The sequence below is a fragment of the Pogoniulus pusillus genome, chromosome 2 (genome assembly GCF_015220805.1).
Source record: "Pogoniulus pusillus isolate bPogPus1 chromosome 2, bPogPus1.pri, whole genome shotgun sequence".
In the NCBI taxonomy this organism is placed as follows: domain Eukaryota; kingdom Metazoa; phylum Chordata; class Aves; order Piciformes; family Lybiidae; genus Pogoniulus; species Pogoniulus pusillus.
Window position 1 is genome coordinate 44,304,135 of NC_087265.1, and position 17,267 is coordinate 44,321,401.

At 46.7% G+C, this 17,267-nt stretch overlaps 1 protein-coding gene across 1 annotated transcript in view; it reads left to right on the top strand.

Moving 5' to 3' along the window:
• Positions 1-1,782: 1,782 nt before the first annotated feature.
• STK39 (serine/threonine kinase 39) overlaps positions 1,783-17,267 on the top strand; it is a 117,299-nt gene continuing 101,814 nt past the window's right edge. Inside the window, 2 exon segments of the mRNA XM_064163611.1 lie at positions 1,783-2,096; positions 2,099-2,293. Of these exon segments, the coding sequence (XP_064019681.1) occupies positions 1,790-2,096; positions 2,099-2,293 (502 nt within the window). The 5' untranslated portion in view covers positions 1,783-1,789.

Genomic DNA, 17,267 nt, shown 5'->3' on the forward strand with positions numbered 1-17,267 from the left:
TGCAATATTTTTTCTACTACTAAGATTTTGTTAAATGAGATTGAGAGGAGATTTGATTTAGCATAAAACCATGCAATGTTTTTACTACTACTGTAAGCTTAAGGGAAGTTGAGTGCACAGATTCCTGATCTGAAAGTTGCTCATACACCTTTTGATGAAATGTTAAGCAGTGGCAGGGAATTTATTCTTTCTCCAGCTTTCTCAGCAACACACAAAAAAAGTTGAAGTAACTTGCTTTCCTTTTTGGAATAAGCTTCTATTAACTGAAAGTCTTGGTTGAAGATGCCACACAAAAAGTTTAACTAGCAAAAGAGGGTTATCTTGAACTGAACTAGAAATGAATGAACTAACATGTTGCATTGTGTCTACCTATTAATGACTTTAAATCACACTTCATCATACTTTTTAACAATTCATGAGATTTCAGTCCTGCTTTAATCACTGCTGACTTTCAAGGCTTTCCTGCTCATGTATTTTTATCATTAGTTCTAATTACCTTCAGTTCCTCTTGTAGTAGGAAGACTTCAAAATCTATGAAAATTTTTTTCTTCCACATCTCCATGAATTTTAAAATACAAAGCAGTCAAAATAGGAGTGAGGTGGTAGAGAGCACAAATAGCTATTTTCTGTAATTTTTTCATAGTAAGTAAAAACGGAATTATACATAAGCACTGCCACTACTAACACAGTGAAGAGAAAAAAATCTCCATACAAATATGGTTTCATCTAACCAGAGAGGGTTTTTTCATCTGGGCTCCTCAGTTCAAGAGAGATATTGAGATGCTGGAAGGTGCCCAGGGAAGGGCAACGAAGCTGATGAGAGGCCTGAAACACAGCCCTGTGAGGAGAGGCTGAGGGAGCTGGGGGTGTGCAGCCTGGAGGAGGCTCAGAGGTGACTTCATTGTTGTCTACAACTACCTGAAGGGAGGCTGTAGCCAGGTAGGGGTTGGTCTCTTCTGTCAGGCAATCAGCAACAGAACAAGGGGACACAGTCTCAAGTTGTGCTGGGGGAGGTCTAGGCTGGATGTTAGGAGGAAGTTGTTGACACAGAGAGTGATTGGCATTGGAATGGGCTGCCCAGGGAGGTGGTGGAGTCACTGTCCCTGGAGGCATTCAGAGCCTGGCTTAGGCACTTAGTGCCATGATCTAGTTGATTGTCTAGGGCTGGTAGGTTGGACTCTGTGATCTTGGAGATCTCTTCCAACCTGGTTGATTCTATGATCTCAATTTGTATAATGGGAAGCTGTAATTTAATTATGATTCTCCTTTTGAATAATTGTTTGAAGTACTTGCTAGCCAAGGAGAACATTTCTCAACTGTGCCATCCTTCTTGGTAGCATGAGCTGAGGCAGTGCCCACAGAGGTGACATGGTGCAGCAATGCTACCCTCCCTGAATGGGGCCACTCGTGTCAAGAGGCAGCTTAACCAATTTGTAGGACTGGAGCTCTCATCACTGATGAAATGTTTTTTTCCCCACGTCCTCAGATTTGAGTACAAGTCATCTTTCTGCAGCAGTCCTCTCAGCAGTAACATTCGTGTGCTCGAGGGCTGTGTGCCCGAGATGCCCGAGGGCTTGTTACCGCCCTCACAGGTGCTTTCCAGCATCCCCGCCATGCCATGGGACTTGCTTCAAGCTCTTCCCCGGCCCCTGCGCTCAGCCCTGGCGGCGGCCGGCGAGGCGCCCAGCGCCCTGCTGACAGGGCCGTGGCCTGCACAGGTTCATCCCGCTGCCCTTTACAGGGCCTCGCAGCGTTTCCATCCGCGGGGAGTCTCACACAGTGTTGCGGGATGAGAGGGGAAGGAAGATGGGCGGAGATGCAGCCAGCCGGCAGGCTGGGACGCTGGGGAAGGCGGCAAGTCCCCAGGGCTAGCGGGGTCGCACCACCGCCAGAGTCCACGCACACCCCTCGAGCGAAGGCTTTGCCGGCGCCGCGCACCGACACCGGCCGGGTGCTGCGAGGCCCAAACGCCGCTCTCCCCTCAGCGCCGGGGGCGAGCGGCCGGGGCCGGCGGCGGCGCCCGCCTCTGCCTCCTCCCCCTCCGTGCCCTGCCTCCTCCCTCCGCCGGGCGCCCGGCTGCGCGGGGAGCGAGGGAGGGAGCGCGGCCGAAAGGTGTTGCTGGAAGGGAAGTTTGAAGAAGGTCGTCGGGTGCCTGGGCGCTCCAGCAGCATCATGGCGGAGCAAGGCGACTCGCCGGTACACGTCCAGCAGCCCCAGCCGGCGCCCGCGCCCACCGCCCCGGCCGTCGGCTGGCCCATCTGCAGGGACGCCTACGAGCTGCAGGAGGTTATCGGTCAGTAGAGCGAGAGAGCGGGGAGGGCGACGGGGGCTGCTGCAGGGCGGAGGCAGGGGATGCCGCGGCGGCAGCCGGCTCTAGGCCTACCGGCGTTCGTCCTCCCGCAGGCTGGGGCTCACTTATGCGGCGGATGCGCCCAGCACTGCAGTGGCGCCGCCGCCGGCTGCTGCAAACTTTATCCGCCCGACAGCGGGCGGGCGGCGCGGCCCCGGGGGGCGGCGGCTCCTTCTAGAACCCGCCGCGCCCCGCCCGATGCTGCTGCTGCTGTTATCCCGTAGTGCATCGTCACCTGCTGCACTGGTGGCCGCCGCCGCTTGAGCCTGAGCCCTAACCTGTGGGTTTGTGCCGGGACCCCGGCAACTCTGCACATGTTCTGCCTGTGCTTTGTATGCGTGCGCCGGTCTGTAGGTGCACACATGTGCAAGCATCCCCTTAGATTACTCTGCATTTTTCCGGTGGTTCATTGAGGGAGGTAAATCTCACCCCTAGATCTGCTGCTGTCGCGGTGACTTCCTTTTATTTAGATAGTTAGTTTAACACTATATATATATTAAAAAAAAAAACAAAACACCCTTTTCTGCCTCACAGTTTAATCTTGAAAACCCTTTTCTCCCTCACAGTTTAATCTTGCCTCTCTCCCCTTGTGCCCCTTGGCCCAGCCCCTGTGCCGTAAGGCCGGCGGGGGATCGCAGCTCCCTTTCGCCCCAGCCAGCCTGCTCGTGTCCCGCTTTGCCGTGTGAGGTTTAACCCATGTAGTGCCCCCCTCCCCAGGGCCCTGGGAGCAGGGCTGTTGCGGTAGTGTGCTTCAGCGCTTTGTTCACACCCAGCTAACGCGGATGAGCTGTGTTCACTCTCCGTGCCTTGCGTTTGAGCCGGGTCGGTTTGAATTTTGCTGTATGGAAAGGTGACTGTTGGCAGTGTGTGTGACGGAAAGTTGTTCGTCTCTTGACCTAGATGCTGCTTGTTGCTAGTAAACTACTTTGGGAAAACTTCCTTGTATGTGGCGTTTTAGACCTCTAGCAAATACTGCAGATGAACAAGGCCAGCTCTAAGACTGTGATTGCGATTCCTTATGAATGAAGACACTTAAAGTCCTTGAGTCTTGCCTGCTGATGCTCTTCCTTATCTTCAGTATTACACACTGATCGCTGGCTGTTGTCAGGCTGCTGGCAACCAGAACTGTGTGCTACTCATCTGGATTGCAAGTTCTCTGACATTAAGCTTTATTTTCCACGGGCAGAAACAAAAGGTTTCCTTAAAACTTCCTTAAAACAGGATAGCTTTTGTTAGCACAGGTGGTGTTTCTCTTTGCACTTTCTAGGCTGTAACAAGGGACTAAGGAGGGGTGAAGGGTTCATGTCCCCTGAGGTGGCTAGCCTGGACCAGACTGGTGCTCAGCATCAATTGAATGCTGCTAGTAGAGGCCTTCTGCCATGCCATGAATTTACTGGCCAGAGGAATTTGACTTAGTCTGGGGTATTGGTTTAAATTAGCCAAGTAGAAGCAATTCTTCTAGTGTAAGCTATATCTTTGCTGAGGTGTAAATCCCTCTTCCAAAGTGAAAAAGGCCACGAAGGTTTTGGATTAATCCTTGTCTAGAGTGTGACCTGAGTCATTTCAATAGTGATTTTCTGTTGCAGTACCTGTAGAATGCCTGGGTGAGAAACTCCTTTCCACTTTCTTGTTTCCACTTAAAGGCTTGTATCTTCTGATCTGTAAAACACATTTCTAAACGTGCACCCATAAGCATACATCTGTTGTACAGGTAGGTGCTGACTGCTAGTTACCTACTGGGGCTATTAAATGTTTATATTGTTTCTTCAACTAAAATACAATGCCTGGTGAGGAAATGGAGGTTGGATTATGATATTGAGTCAGTTTCTTGGACACTACACTGAACTTGTCTGAATTTTGCTAAGCTTAGGTTGCTTAGATGACTTTCTCTGAAATTCAGGATCCAGCAGAGGGCTACAAGGATGATGAGGGGACTGAAGGGCATGGCTTGTGAGAGGCTGAGGGACCTGGGGCTTTTTAGTCTGGAGAAGAGAAGACTGAGAGGGGATTTGATAAATGTTTATAAGTATCTGAAGGCTGCCAGGTGTGGGGGGACAGGCTCTGCTCACTTGCTCTCTGTGATAGGACAAGGAGCAATGGGTGTAAATTGCAGCACAAGAGATTCTGCCTCAAAACAAGGGGGAACTTATTTACTGTAAGGGCCACAGAGCGCTGGAAGAGGCTTCCCAGAGAGGTTGTGGAGTCTCCTTCTCTGGAGCCTTTCAAGGCCTGTCTGGATGTGTTCCTCTGTGATCTGTGCTAGATAGTATTATCCTGCTCTGGCAGGGGGGTTGGACTCAATGATCTCCTTGGGTCCTTTCCAAAACCTAACATCATCCTGTAATCCTGTGATTTAGTTTATACCACTTGACTTAAAAATCTTGTGCTTAGTCAAATATGCCTTCTTTGCATTGATGCCTTATATTTATTGTCTTAATTTATAGGAGACCCACTATGAGATTAAGGTTACTCTCAGTGCTATTACAAACAGTACAAAAATAACCAAACATACCTCACCCCACTTCCTCACCCTTCATTCCCCTTATAAATTCTGTGAGATGTTGGATGAATGTTGTTGCTTTTAATGAACCTGGTGAGGGACTCTTAAAGCATTTTCTTCTATACCCGGGAGAGAAGCTGAACTTGATTCAGCATCAGTTTATATCCTTTTGCATCAACCGTGCCGGGGTTAATTGCACTGTGAACATGAATAGTTACCACTTGCTGATACAAAGCCCTTCACCTCTAGAAAGCACTGCATATCTCACCCTAAGGAGTTGGGTAGCATCTTCTGGAGCTGATTCAGTTGCAACAGTTCTTTGCCAATTAAGTGAGAAAAATAGAGCATATTGACGCATCTTCAGTGGCTTTGCAAGAGGAAAGGTGCACAAGATGAGGTACACCAGAATGGTTTATTGCAGCACTTCTCCAACAGGGCAGGTTTTATATTGTATAGTAAACAGATAAGATGTAGAATGACTTCAGTGGCCTGCTTTAGAGGGCAATTAAAAGTTCTGGTGGTGGGCATGAAGTGAAAATCATTTAATCCCGTGGACTGTCTTCTTCCTGTGTATTGGAGAAGATGCTTTTTTTTTCTGTGTGAGAATGTGAATTTACCTTATTCTGTGTCTAGCCAAATGCTATTTTGAAAACCAAGGCCACATAATATGGCCTTCAAATGATAGAGGTCATTTTTTCTTCTCTGTTTGTTGCTTCCTTTGTGACGATTGGGATATTCAAGTGCCTGTCAGAGAGAAAATGCTGGCTTTAAGGAGTACTTCATGAGAGATACTAATTCATGTTTACTTTCTATTTCAGGTGGTTAGCCAGTCCTTTGTGAACTCTTGGTGTGCAGTTTCATGATACATTTAATCAGCTCTAACATGCAGCTGTTGAAAGGATTGCATTGATCTGACAGAGAAGTAGTTATTGTGCTGGGTTAGTTTTCTGTTGTATCAGGTTCCCTGTTTGACTTGCTGCATGGCTGCGTAATGGATAGATCTGATGCAAGTAGGAGGCTCTTCCTGTTAATGCCTTTATAGAAATCATTTCTGGAGCAGGAAGAAAGTATTCTGATGGCTATCTGTGCATATGTAGGTTAGACAGTGAAGAAGCAATTCTTACATTAATTCAGACTGATAGAAGCTGTCCATATACATACTCATTTTGTATGTTAAAAATGAATTCCCAACTTAGAGCAGGAAGATCCAAGCCAATCTTCTGGTAGGAGTTACAGAGATAAGAACTGTAATTGCTGTTAAGGGAGAACTGGATTTAATTTAGTGAAGACCTGGCAGATCTCTTTCTATGATTTTGATACATTAAGTTAAAATGTGCATTAGATTTTAATGTGCATAGGGTTTTAATCATAGAATCAGTCAGGGTTGGAGGAGATCACAAGGATCATCTAGTTCCAACCCCTCTGCCATGGGCAGGGTCACCCTGCCCTAAAGCAGGCTGACCACAGCCTCATCCAGCCTGGCCTTAAACACCTCCAGCAGTGGGCCCTCAACCACCTCCCTGGGCAACCCATTCCAGGCTCTCACCACTCTCATGCTGAACAACTTCCTCCTCACATCCAGTCTGAACCTACCCATCTCCAGCTTCATTCCAGTCCCCCTAGTCCTGTCACTCCCTGACATCCTGAAAAGTCCCTCCCCAGCTTTTTTTGTAGGCCCCCTTCAGATACTGGAAGGCCACAAGAAGGTCTCCTTGGAGCCTCCTCTTCTCCAGACTAAACAGCCCCAACTCTTTCAGTCTGTCCTCATAGCAGAGGTGCTGCAGCCCTCTGAGCATCCTTGTGGCCTGTTTCTGGACACGCTCCAGCAAATCCACATTCTTCTTGTAGTGGGGGCTCCAGAACTGGATGCAGTGCTCCAGGTGGGGTCTGACCAGATCAGAGTGGAGGGGGAGAATCACCTCCCTTACCCTGCTGGCCGCACTTCTCCTGATGCAGCCCAGGCTCTGGTTGTTCCTCCAGGCTACAAGTGCACACTGCTGGCTCATGTTGAGCTTCTCATCCAGCAGCACCCCCAAGTCCCTCTCCTCAAGGCTGCTCTCCAGCCAGTCCCTGCTCAGCCTGGATTTGTGCTTGGGATTGCCCCAACCCAGCTGTAGGACCTTGCACTTGGTCTTGTTGAACCTCATGAGGTTGGCTCATGCCCACCTCTCCAGCCTGTCCAGGTCCCTCTGGACAGCATCCCTTCCCTCCAGCCTGTCTGCTGCACCACACAGCTTGGTGTGGGCAGCAAACTTGCTGAGGGTGCACTCAGTGCCACTGTCCATGTCACTGACAAAGATGTTGAACAAGACAGGTAAAAAGGAGGAAGTTGTTGCCAGAGAGAGTGATTTGCCATTGGAATGGGCTGCCCAGGGAGGTGGTGGAGTCGCCGTACCTGAAGGTGTTCAGGCAAAGCCTGGATGAGGCACTTAGTGCCATGGTCTAGTTGACTGGATGGGGCTGGGTGGTAGGTTAGACTGGATGATCTTGGAGGTCTCTTCCAACCTGGCTGATTCTATTCTATGAAGAAGTGGCTCTGCTGGTTGTTTTTTGGAAAACTACAGTGAAGTCAATGTTCCCCTGCCAGATGCAAGTTAATGTTTGTCAGCTTGCACTGATAATTGTGGGAGGGAGATTCTTGAGATGGAAAAGCAGTGGATTATCTTTTGATTAGGCTGGGTGCTAGCTTTCATTATAAAATCATATTTTCATCTCTTCTGATGCAACCCACTTGGAAAATTAATTTGGCTGCAAACCAGCCAGAATTAATTAATTGGGAAAGAAAGGGTTACTGCTACATGATGGATTATCTGTATTGGCTGCAGCTCATTAAAAAGCTAGCCTTAGTTGAACTAAGTTGTCATCTAGTTTTGCCTTTCTGAATTTGGGTTAAAAAATAGCTTGTGGTGGCAACCAGCAACAGAACAAGGGGACACAGTCTCAAGTTGTGCGGGGTGAAGTATAGGCTGGATGTTAGGAGGAAGTTGTTGGCAGAGAGAGTGATTGGCATTGGAATGGGCTGCCCAGAGAGGTGGTGGAGTCACCATCCCTGGAGGTGTTGAAGAAAAGCCTGGCTGAGGCACTTAGTGCCATGGTCTGGTTGATTCGATAGGGCTGGGTATTAGGTTGGCCTGGATGATGTTGGAGGTCTCTTCCAACCTGGTTGATTCTGTGATCACTTCATTAGGTGCAGTGTTGCTAAGTCAAATATGTTGGGAATTTGAGTAGGATAGGTTACCATTAGAGACCATTCTGTCGATTTTACAGTTCTTACTCTAAGTAGCCTGTGAGCCACTGGGTTCTCTTTTGGTGCTTGTGCAGAATCTCTTTTTTACTCCTTTGCTTCATGTCTTTTCATAATGACTCTTTGCTGTGTTTATTGTTATCAGAGATATTTCACTCTGTATAGAGGTCTGTGCTAGTTTGAACCTAGCTAGAATGTTTTGGTGAGAAGAATTAGATTACAGGCTGTAAGAAGGAAACAGTGCTGATATCTTCTGCTCTCATAGACTTGCTGAGATGTATAAGAACAAGAATGTAAATATAGATAACAGAGTCACTGTCTTGGCTTTGGGCTGAACTTCTCTCTCTAACCTAACCTGCCATCTTTGTGACTAATCCACTTGCTTCCTAACTCCCCTGGCTGACCCTCCAATCTTCCTTGGGCATAAGGCAAGACCTTGGGTAAGGTGGAGGAAGGTGGAAGGGCAGTTGAGAGCCCCTCCTGAGGACTGTGGTTTCTGGGACGGCTGTTGTGTTTCTGTACTACTTTTTAACTTGTGTATTTCTGTCTATATTTGTTTATATTGTAAATACCTGTTTGTATGTTGTGCTAAGCTGTAAACATAAAGCCTCATTCAATTTCCAGAGCTGCTGAGTCTAGCCTGGGTGATTTCCAAAGTATGGGGGGGTGGGTAACACCCAAACCATCACAAGGTTTCTGATTGTGATGCTCAGAAGCTGATGTTCAAGTCTGTGAGTGTGGTCTGCACTTTTTAAAAGCCTCTCTGTAGTTAACAGTAAAGTTATAGTACTCTGTTGCTTTGTTAATCATAGGCTTGTGTTCCATTCACTCTTCAACTTTTTTACCCCTTTGCTTAATGAGAATGTGTCTTTTTGAGTGGGGAAAAATGAAGTCGAAGGACTTCCTTATGCAGTAGTATTTGTGTATAAGGTGCAAATTAGAGCAGGCTGTGCTCAGTGAAATAGTAGCAATTAAAGTTATGGTAAACTTTGATATTTGCTCTTGCAGAGATTCAATTCCAAACATCCTCCATTTCTGGCATATGAAGCCATATATTTTTTAATAAATAATACTTACTATTCTGCCAAAGATCTTTATACTGAAACTTTGTATAAAGAGGAACATGTGCCTGCTTTTATGCTGCTTCAAAAGAAAATTTGCCTCTTTTCAATCTTAAAAGTTACTGCAGCAGCCTAAGTGTATTGTCCATAGAATCAGAGAATCAACCAGGTTGAAAGAGACCTCCAACATCATCCAGTCCAACCTAGCACCCAGCCCTATCGAATCAACTAGACCATGGCACTAAGTGCCTCAGCCAGGTGTTTCTTCAACACCTCCAAGCACAGTTGCTCCACCACCTCCCTGGGCAGCCCATTCCAATGCCAATCACTCTCTCTGACAACAACTTCCTCCTGACATCCAGCCTAGACCTCCCCCACCACAACTTGAGACTATGTCCCCTTGTTCTGTTGCTGGTTGCCTGGCAGAAGAGACCAACCTCTACCTGGCTACAGCCTCCCTTCAGGTAGTTGTGGACAGCAATGAGGTCAGCCCTGAGCCTCCTCTTCTGCAGGCTGCACACCCCCAGCTCCCTCAGCCTCTCCTCACAGGGCTGTGTTCCAGGCCCCTCACCAGCTTTGTTGCCCTTCTCTGGACACTTTCCAGTATCTCAACATCTCTTTTGAATTGAGGAGCCCAGAACTGGACACAGATCTGGACACTTCAAAACTGAATCTTAGGATTTAACTTCATGCACAAAATTCTTTCACTAGTGGAGATCACAGGAAGCAAAATACAACCTTGTTAAAATGAATCATAACTTAATACATATGTACCTTGATAGGAAGAGTTTATTATTTCAGAAATCTATCAAGATTTACAGTCAGCTAATAACCATTTGATGAAACTGTAGGAATATTAAATCCCCATTTAGGATTTTTGTAAGGAGTGGCTGTTAATTAATTAGTCAGAGTAAAGATGGCCATGGTGCAATTCTAGAAGCACCTTGTAGAGCACTCACAATGCTGTGTAGCTAATGAGACTGTGCAGAGCCTGTAGTTAATTATCTTCCTTGTCTCCACATGACAGTAATGATATTGGGGGAGGGGGATCTGTCTTGGCTTTTTTGAATGAAAATGAACTTTCTGCATCAGAAATCCCAGATTGTAGAATCATAGAATCAGTCAGGATTGGAAGGGACCACAAAGATCATCTGGTTCCAACCTCCCTGCCATGGGCAGGGCACCCTACCCTACCCTAGAGCAGGCTGGCCACAGCCTCATCCAGCAGAGGATGAGGCCTCAATGACCTCCCTGGGCAATCCATTCCAGCCTCTCACCACTCTGATGCCCTCAGTGCTCTCATGCACCCAATGCCACTGTCCATGCTACTGATGGAGATGTTGAACAAGACTGGTCCCAGGACTGATCCCTGATGGACTCCTCTTGTCACTGGCCTCCACTTGGACATGAACCCATTGACAGCCACACTTTGGGTGCGGCCATCAAGCCAGTTCTTTATCCATCTCATGGTCCACCCATCAAACCCACGTGTCACCAGCTTGGAGACCAGGATTTGGTGTGGGACAGTGTCACAGGCCTTGCTCAGGTCCAGGTAAATGCCATCAGTTGCTCACCCCTCATCTATTAATGTTGTGACCTGTTCATAGAAGGCTACCATCGATTGAAGACAAAGCTGTAGTTTTCATTGCTTCTTGGAACTTAGGGCTTGTAAGTGATTCCATGACAAAAGCTTAAAAACAAAGTAACTGATGCAATTGGAATCAGATTTGACAGGAAGAAGGTTAATTGCATTTTACAAGAACCTGAATGTCACAAAAATAAAGAAAACAATGCATAACTTGCTTTGGGTTTGTCACAGCAGCAAGTAACTAGGAAATAAGGTTTGCTTTAAAGTTAATTTGTTAACTGGAAGGGTAAAGGAGCACATAACACATCAGGCAGTTGGCTGGTGCTATGGAATAACTTACAGCAAGTATGCTATGCTTGTCTCCTTTTGGGATCTACTTATTTCCTTTGTGCTTGACCCTCCTGTTGCTGTTCTTTCTCCCTCTACTCATCCAAGTCCTTCCTACAGAAAAGGTGCAAACCCTCTGAGAGCTGGAAAGTTCTGACTCCACAGAAGTTGCTTGAGTGCCACAAGAGGAGCAGTTCTGTTGGTGGTCTTATGGAAATGTGAAGGGATTGCATGATTTTGGTTATCACTAAGCCTATACAACAGCAAGGCTTTGTATCCTCAAAGTTGAGACCAGGGCTTCTGCTAGTGTTGTCAGGGTTCCTTGCTAGCAGGAGCCAAATCTAGACCTGGGAGAACAGTTTTAGGTTGGATCATGGTCCATGTCCAAGTGAAGACCAGTGACAAGCAGAGTCCCTCAGGGATCAGTCCTGGGACCAGTCTTGTTCAGCATCTTTGTCCGTGACATGGGCAGAGGCACTGAGTGCAGCCTCAGCAAGTTTGCTGCTGACACCAAGCTGTGTGGTGCAGCAGTCACGCTGGAGGGCAGGGATGTCATCCAGAGGGACCTGGACAGGCTGGAGAGGTGGGCACAAGCCAATGTCATGACATTCAGCCAGACCAGGTGCAAGGTCCTGCATCTGGGTCTGGGCAATCCCAAGCACAAATCCAGGCTGAGCAGGGACTGGCTGGAGAGCAGCCTTGAGGAGAGGGACTTGGGGGTGCTGCTGGATGAGAAGCTCAACATGAGCCAGCAGTGTGCACTTGCAGCACGGAGGGACAACCAGAGCCTGGGCTGCATCAGGAGAAGTGTGGCCAGCAGGGTGAGAGGTGATTCTCCTTTTCTACTCCACTCTGGTGAGACCCCACCTGGAGCACTGCATCCAGTTCTGGAGCCTCCATTACGAGAAGGATGTGGATATGCTGGAGCATGTCCAGAGAAGGGCCATGAGGATGCTCAGAGGGCTGGAACACCTCTGCTATGAGGACAGACTGAAAGAGTTGGGGCTATTCAGTCTGGAGAAAAGGAGACTCCCAGGTGACCTTCTTGTGGCCTTCCAGTATCTGAATGGAGCCTACAAAAAAAGCTGGGGAGGGACTTTGTAAGTATAACATGCAGTTACAGGACTAGGGGGAATGGAGCAAAGCTGGAGATGGGTAGGTTCAGACTGGATGTGAGGAGGAAGTTGTTCAGTGTGAGAGTGGTGAGAGGCTGGAATGGGTTGCCCAGGGAGGTGGTTGAGGGCCCACTGCTGGAGGTGTTTAAGGCCAGGCTGGATGAGGCTGTGTGCATCCTGCTTTAGAGTAGGGCATCCCTGCCCATGGCAGAGGGGTTGGAACTGGCTGATCCTTGTGGTCCCTTCCGACCTGACTGATTCTGTGTGTTGCTCTGAAATAACATTAGGACTTCTTTAATTTTTATTTCAGTGAAGAATTGCTTTCCCTTGGGTCAGAGACCAGTTGTTTTTTCCAGAATCATCTTGTCAAATGGAGTTTCTCTCTGTTAAATGGAAACAAACCCACCTCTGTTCTGACTTGCTTGGGGGACAAAACCAAGGAGATCTCCATGCAAAGAAGTGGGTGACAGAGGCAGTGGCAGCAAGTGTAGGCTGTGTTTCATTTTTTGTGTGATCTTTTTGGTACCTTCTATCTTCCTCTTTCCTCCCTTCCAAAGTAATTCAGAACTATAAGACAGCAGTAGATAGAAACTGGCTCTGTCATCAGTAATAACAAGCAAAATACCAATTCTTGGTGTTTAAATAATGGGCTTTAAAAATCAAGTTATGTTAATTACTCTTGTTAACTTCTGGGGTTTGTAGAACTCGCTGGAATTCCACTGAGCAGCAGCAACAGAGAAGGAATCTGCCATTGGAATGGGCTGTGGAATGGGCTGCCCAGGGAGGTGGTGGAGTTGCCATCCCTGGAGGTGTTCAAGAAAAGCCTGGCTGAGGCACTTAGTGCCATGGTCTGGTTGACTGGACAGGGCTGGGTGCTAGGTTGGACTGGATGATCTTGGAGGTCTCTTCCAACCTGGTTGATTCTGTGATTCTCTGATGATTCTATGCTTGCAGAAATTGAAAGATAAGTATGTCACTAGGAAATTTTTCCTGGTGTCCAAAATTAAAAATAATTTTTTTTTTTCATATTTTTTTCCATAAAGAAAATGACTCTTGACAGAATTTGATCCAACTTACCCTGTGGAATTAAATAAGCTGCTTTGAATAAGTGGAATTCTACTTCTTTCTACCTTTTTCAGCACAGCCTTGCTGCTAGGATGACATCGTGACAGCTCTGCCAGATTTCACTCTTTCTTGCTAAGTTTGAGGGTCTTTGGGTGTGTTTAAAGGTTGCATAGTTGAAGCTTGTGGTTGTAAGAATCTCATCATCCAGCAGTGGCAGAATAAGAAAGTGCTGGTGTAAAACCCTTGAGAGACTTTGCTTTAAAACATTTCTTTTTCCTTCTCACTTCAGTCTCTGTATTCACTGTTCTAGGTTCTGTGTGGTTGTGTAATTGACTCTGTGACTGAAGCAGCTACAACATTTTGAATGCTTGTCCCTTGCCTTCTTTTATGGCATTTGGTTGCTGTCTTTTTCTCTTATCTGCTGAGGTGCTGTGTGGTGGCAATGGAGCTCATTATTCTCCCTGCCACCAGCTTCCTCCTGCACACTGCTAGTGGCTGGAGACCAGGCTGTGATGTTTAATATGTGCCTGGTAGACTAGGAGTGCTAAACTAAAATGGCTGGGGAAGTGGGAAAAAAACCCTGTCCTGAGACAGCAGAATTAGTAATGAAGAAAAACAAGGAGAGTATGGAGGGAGAAACAAGCAATCTTGTGGTACCTGACACTGCAGGAGGAACCTAATTTTCTCTTAAACTGTTGTCAAGTGAGTTTCTTGATGAGAGCTGGTTGCCTTTCAGGAGAGAATAAATAGTTGGGAGATACCAGCAAATGGGAAGAAGCTTGATAATAGAATCATATAATCACCCAGGTTGGAAGAGACCTCCAAGATCATCCAGTCCAACCTAGCACCCAGCCCTAGCCAGTCAACCAGACCATGGCACTAAGTGCCTCAGCCAGGCTTTGCTTCAATGCCTCCAGGGACGACGACTCCACCACCTCCCTGGGCAGCCCATTCCAATGCCAATCAATCTCTCTGTCAAGAACTTCCTCCTAACATCCAGCCTAGACCTCCCCCACCTAACATCCACCCTAGACCTCCCACACACACAAGACTGTGTCCCCTTGTTCTGTTGCTGGTTGCCTGGCAGAAGAGACCAACCCCCACCTGGCTACAGCCTCCCTTCAGGTAGTTGTAGGCAGCAGTGAGGTGACCCCTGAGCCTGTGCATGCTTCTTGGCATTTAGGTAGACTTTGGGTGACTGGTGACCGTTTTGTAGCAAGTTTGCATGGTAGTGATCAGATGCTGACAATGCTGGTGAAGGTGGTGGGCTTATAAAGAGTGTCTCTGAACAACTGCCAAACAGAGTTTTCCAGAGTTGCTTTTTGTGACAGTCCTGCAGCTTCCTTCCCGGACAAATGCAATGAAGTTTAACTGTGTTCTTTCTTTGTTAGTTGAAGTATTAAGTTTGTGGCATTGATGGAGTAATATTTCCACTCCTTTGTCCCTAGGTATTTGACTAGGTATGTGATTTTACTCCACAAGTTGTTGAAACCTCAGTATGATAAATTAACTGTCTCAGTGAATCCTCTGTCTTTCTGACTAACAGCTTCTGAATTGTTTTATTAGCCTAATTAGTCCTGTGGTTGTCTAACTGCCTCTGAGGTATTCTGATCAGAAGTAAAATACAGGTGAAATTTGAGGGTAAGGCTGATAAAATGATTATGTTACATAGCTTTTCAGCTGAGCTATCACACATAGAGAGAAAGGAGGAGTGGAGGCAGACTGAAAGTTGGAAGCTTTTCTATGTTTTGTGCTTTCAGAAGTAGTGTGAACTTAAAGGTCTTGGAAGTTAAGGTCAGTGTTGAATATCTGGGGATTTTCTTAGTGGGAACAAGTAATTATTATAGATGTAAGCAAATTATGTGCCAAGTATACTAGAACAGAAAAATGTTCTGTGTTTACTTGTTGATTATGATTTATGTCTTGTAAGAGTAATGTGAACAAGATCCATAATCTTGAGCTATTGCCTTAAACCTGTGAGAGGAAACATTCAGAATTGGAAGCATTACAATTTAGCCAAAGAGTTGCTTTTCCCTTCTCCCTTCTTTGCCCCAAAGACATTACAGGGACTGAATTTAAACTTATAATTTATTCCTGTTGGTGTCTTGTGCTTCCAGTTTCTGAGCCCCTTCAGACTATAATAGGAACTTCATTAGAATTAGACTCTCCTGATGAAAATTTAATGATGTGATAGCATTTTCATTGCTCCAACTCTTCCATTGCTTAAAGAGAAGCAGGATGAGAAATAGGTAGTTTTTTCCTGCATTAGGTGGCTACAATGGACTTCTAGCAGACATGTTCTGTTGGAGTAAACTAGCTAAAGATGCTTTGTAGCTCAGTGCTGCAGTACTAGAGAGCTTCATGACAGTTCAGTGGCAATACTGCGTTTGTTTTGTTAAATTGCTGTTCTTCACGAAGCTGTTGAGGGGCCTGGAACACAGCCCTGTGAGGAGAGGCTGTGCTGCAGCTTACACCCATTGCTCCTTGTCCTGTCACACGGAGCAAGTGAGCAGAGCCTGTCCCCTCCTCCTGACACCCAGCCCTCAGGTGTTCATAAACATTTGTTAAATCCCCTCTCAGTCTTCTCTTCTCCAGACTAAACAGCCCCAGGTCCCTCAGCCTCTCCTCATAAGCCATGCCCTCCAGTCCCCTCAGCATCTTTGTAGCTCTCTGCTGGATCCTCTCCAGCAGATCTGCTCTTTGAACTCTATCTTGTAACCAGTTCCTAATCCACCTCACTGTCTGCTCTTCACTCCCACACTCCTGAGCTTGCTCATCACTCGAATATCATGGGAGTCAGTGTCAAAGGCCTTGCTAAGGTCAAGGTAGACTACATCCACTGGTCTCCCTCAATCTACCCTTTCAGCTATGTCATCCTAGAATGCTATGAGGTTAGTCAAGCATGACTTCCCCTTGGTAAATCCATGCTGACTACTCCTGATAAGCCACTTAACTGAGTCACAGGTAACACTGGTACATGTGTAAGAGGTATCACAAGATGTCACACTAGCACACAAGACAAAAAAAGGGGGAAGGTTGTTTAGCCTGGAGAAGAGGAGGCTCAGAGGTGACCTCATTGCTGTCTACAACTACCTGAAGGAAGGCTGTAGCCAGGTGGGGATTGGTCTCTTCTGCCTGGCAAGCAGCAACAGAACAAGAGGACACAGTCTCAAGTTGTGGTGGGGGAGGTCTAGGCTGGATGTTAGGAGGAGGTTCTTCACCGGGAGAGTGATTGGCATTGGAATGGGCTGCCCAGGGAGATGGTGGAGTCGCTGTCCCTGGAGGTGTTGAAGCAAAGCCTGGATGAGGCACTTAGTGCCATGGTCTGCTTGACTGTCTAGGGCTGGGTGCTAGGTTGGACTGGATGAGCTTGGAGGTCTCTTCCAACCTGGTTGATTCTATGATTCTATGAAAAGCTGCAACAATTGAGACCTGTTGTTGATGTAGTCATTTACATAACCGCAACATATTAAAACAACAAGAAACTGCCTCTACACTACACAGATGTTCATTTGTATGGTTTTTGCTTCTGTGAAGTTGAGTGCAAGTTATGGGTACAACTGTACTCAAAAAAATTCTGACTAAAGAAGTTGACCTTATTACCTGAAAATCCAACCTACATCGTGGGGCTGAATGGATAATTACATGGCAGAGAAAACCCATTTTAGCGTTGGTAACATTCATAAACTAAGTGGTGTCCTTTGCTTCAGCTCTTTTTCATGCCTTTTGTTGGGAAAATGCAGGATGAGTAGGGATTTGTTGTATTCATTCACGTGGAGTACAGTACATCCACATTTCTCCTTACCACACAATGACTCCAGTGTGACTACAACAGGAGCTGCCAGCCGAGTGTCTGTGCAGAGCAGCTGTGCTGCCAACCGTACTGCAAGAGCAGCGGAAGTGTGGGTGAAAAAGCTTGCTGCAAGTTCTTTGGCTGCATCTCTTGCTGTTTGCTTTTCCCAAACAAACTTCCAGTGTGAGTGAAGCTGGATTCTCTTTCGTTTTGTAGGAAGCCAA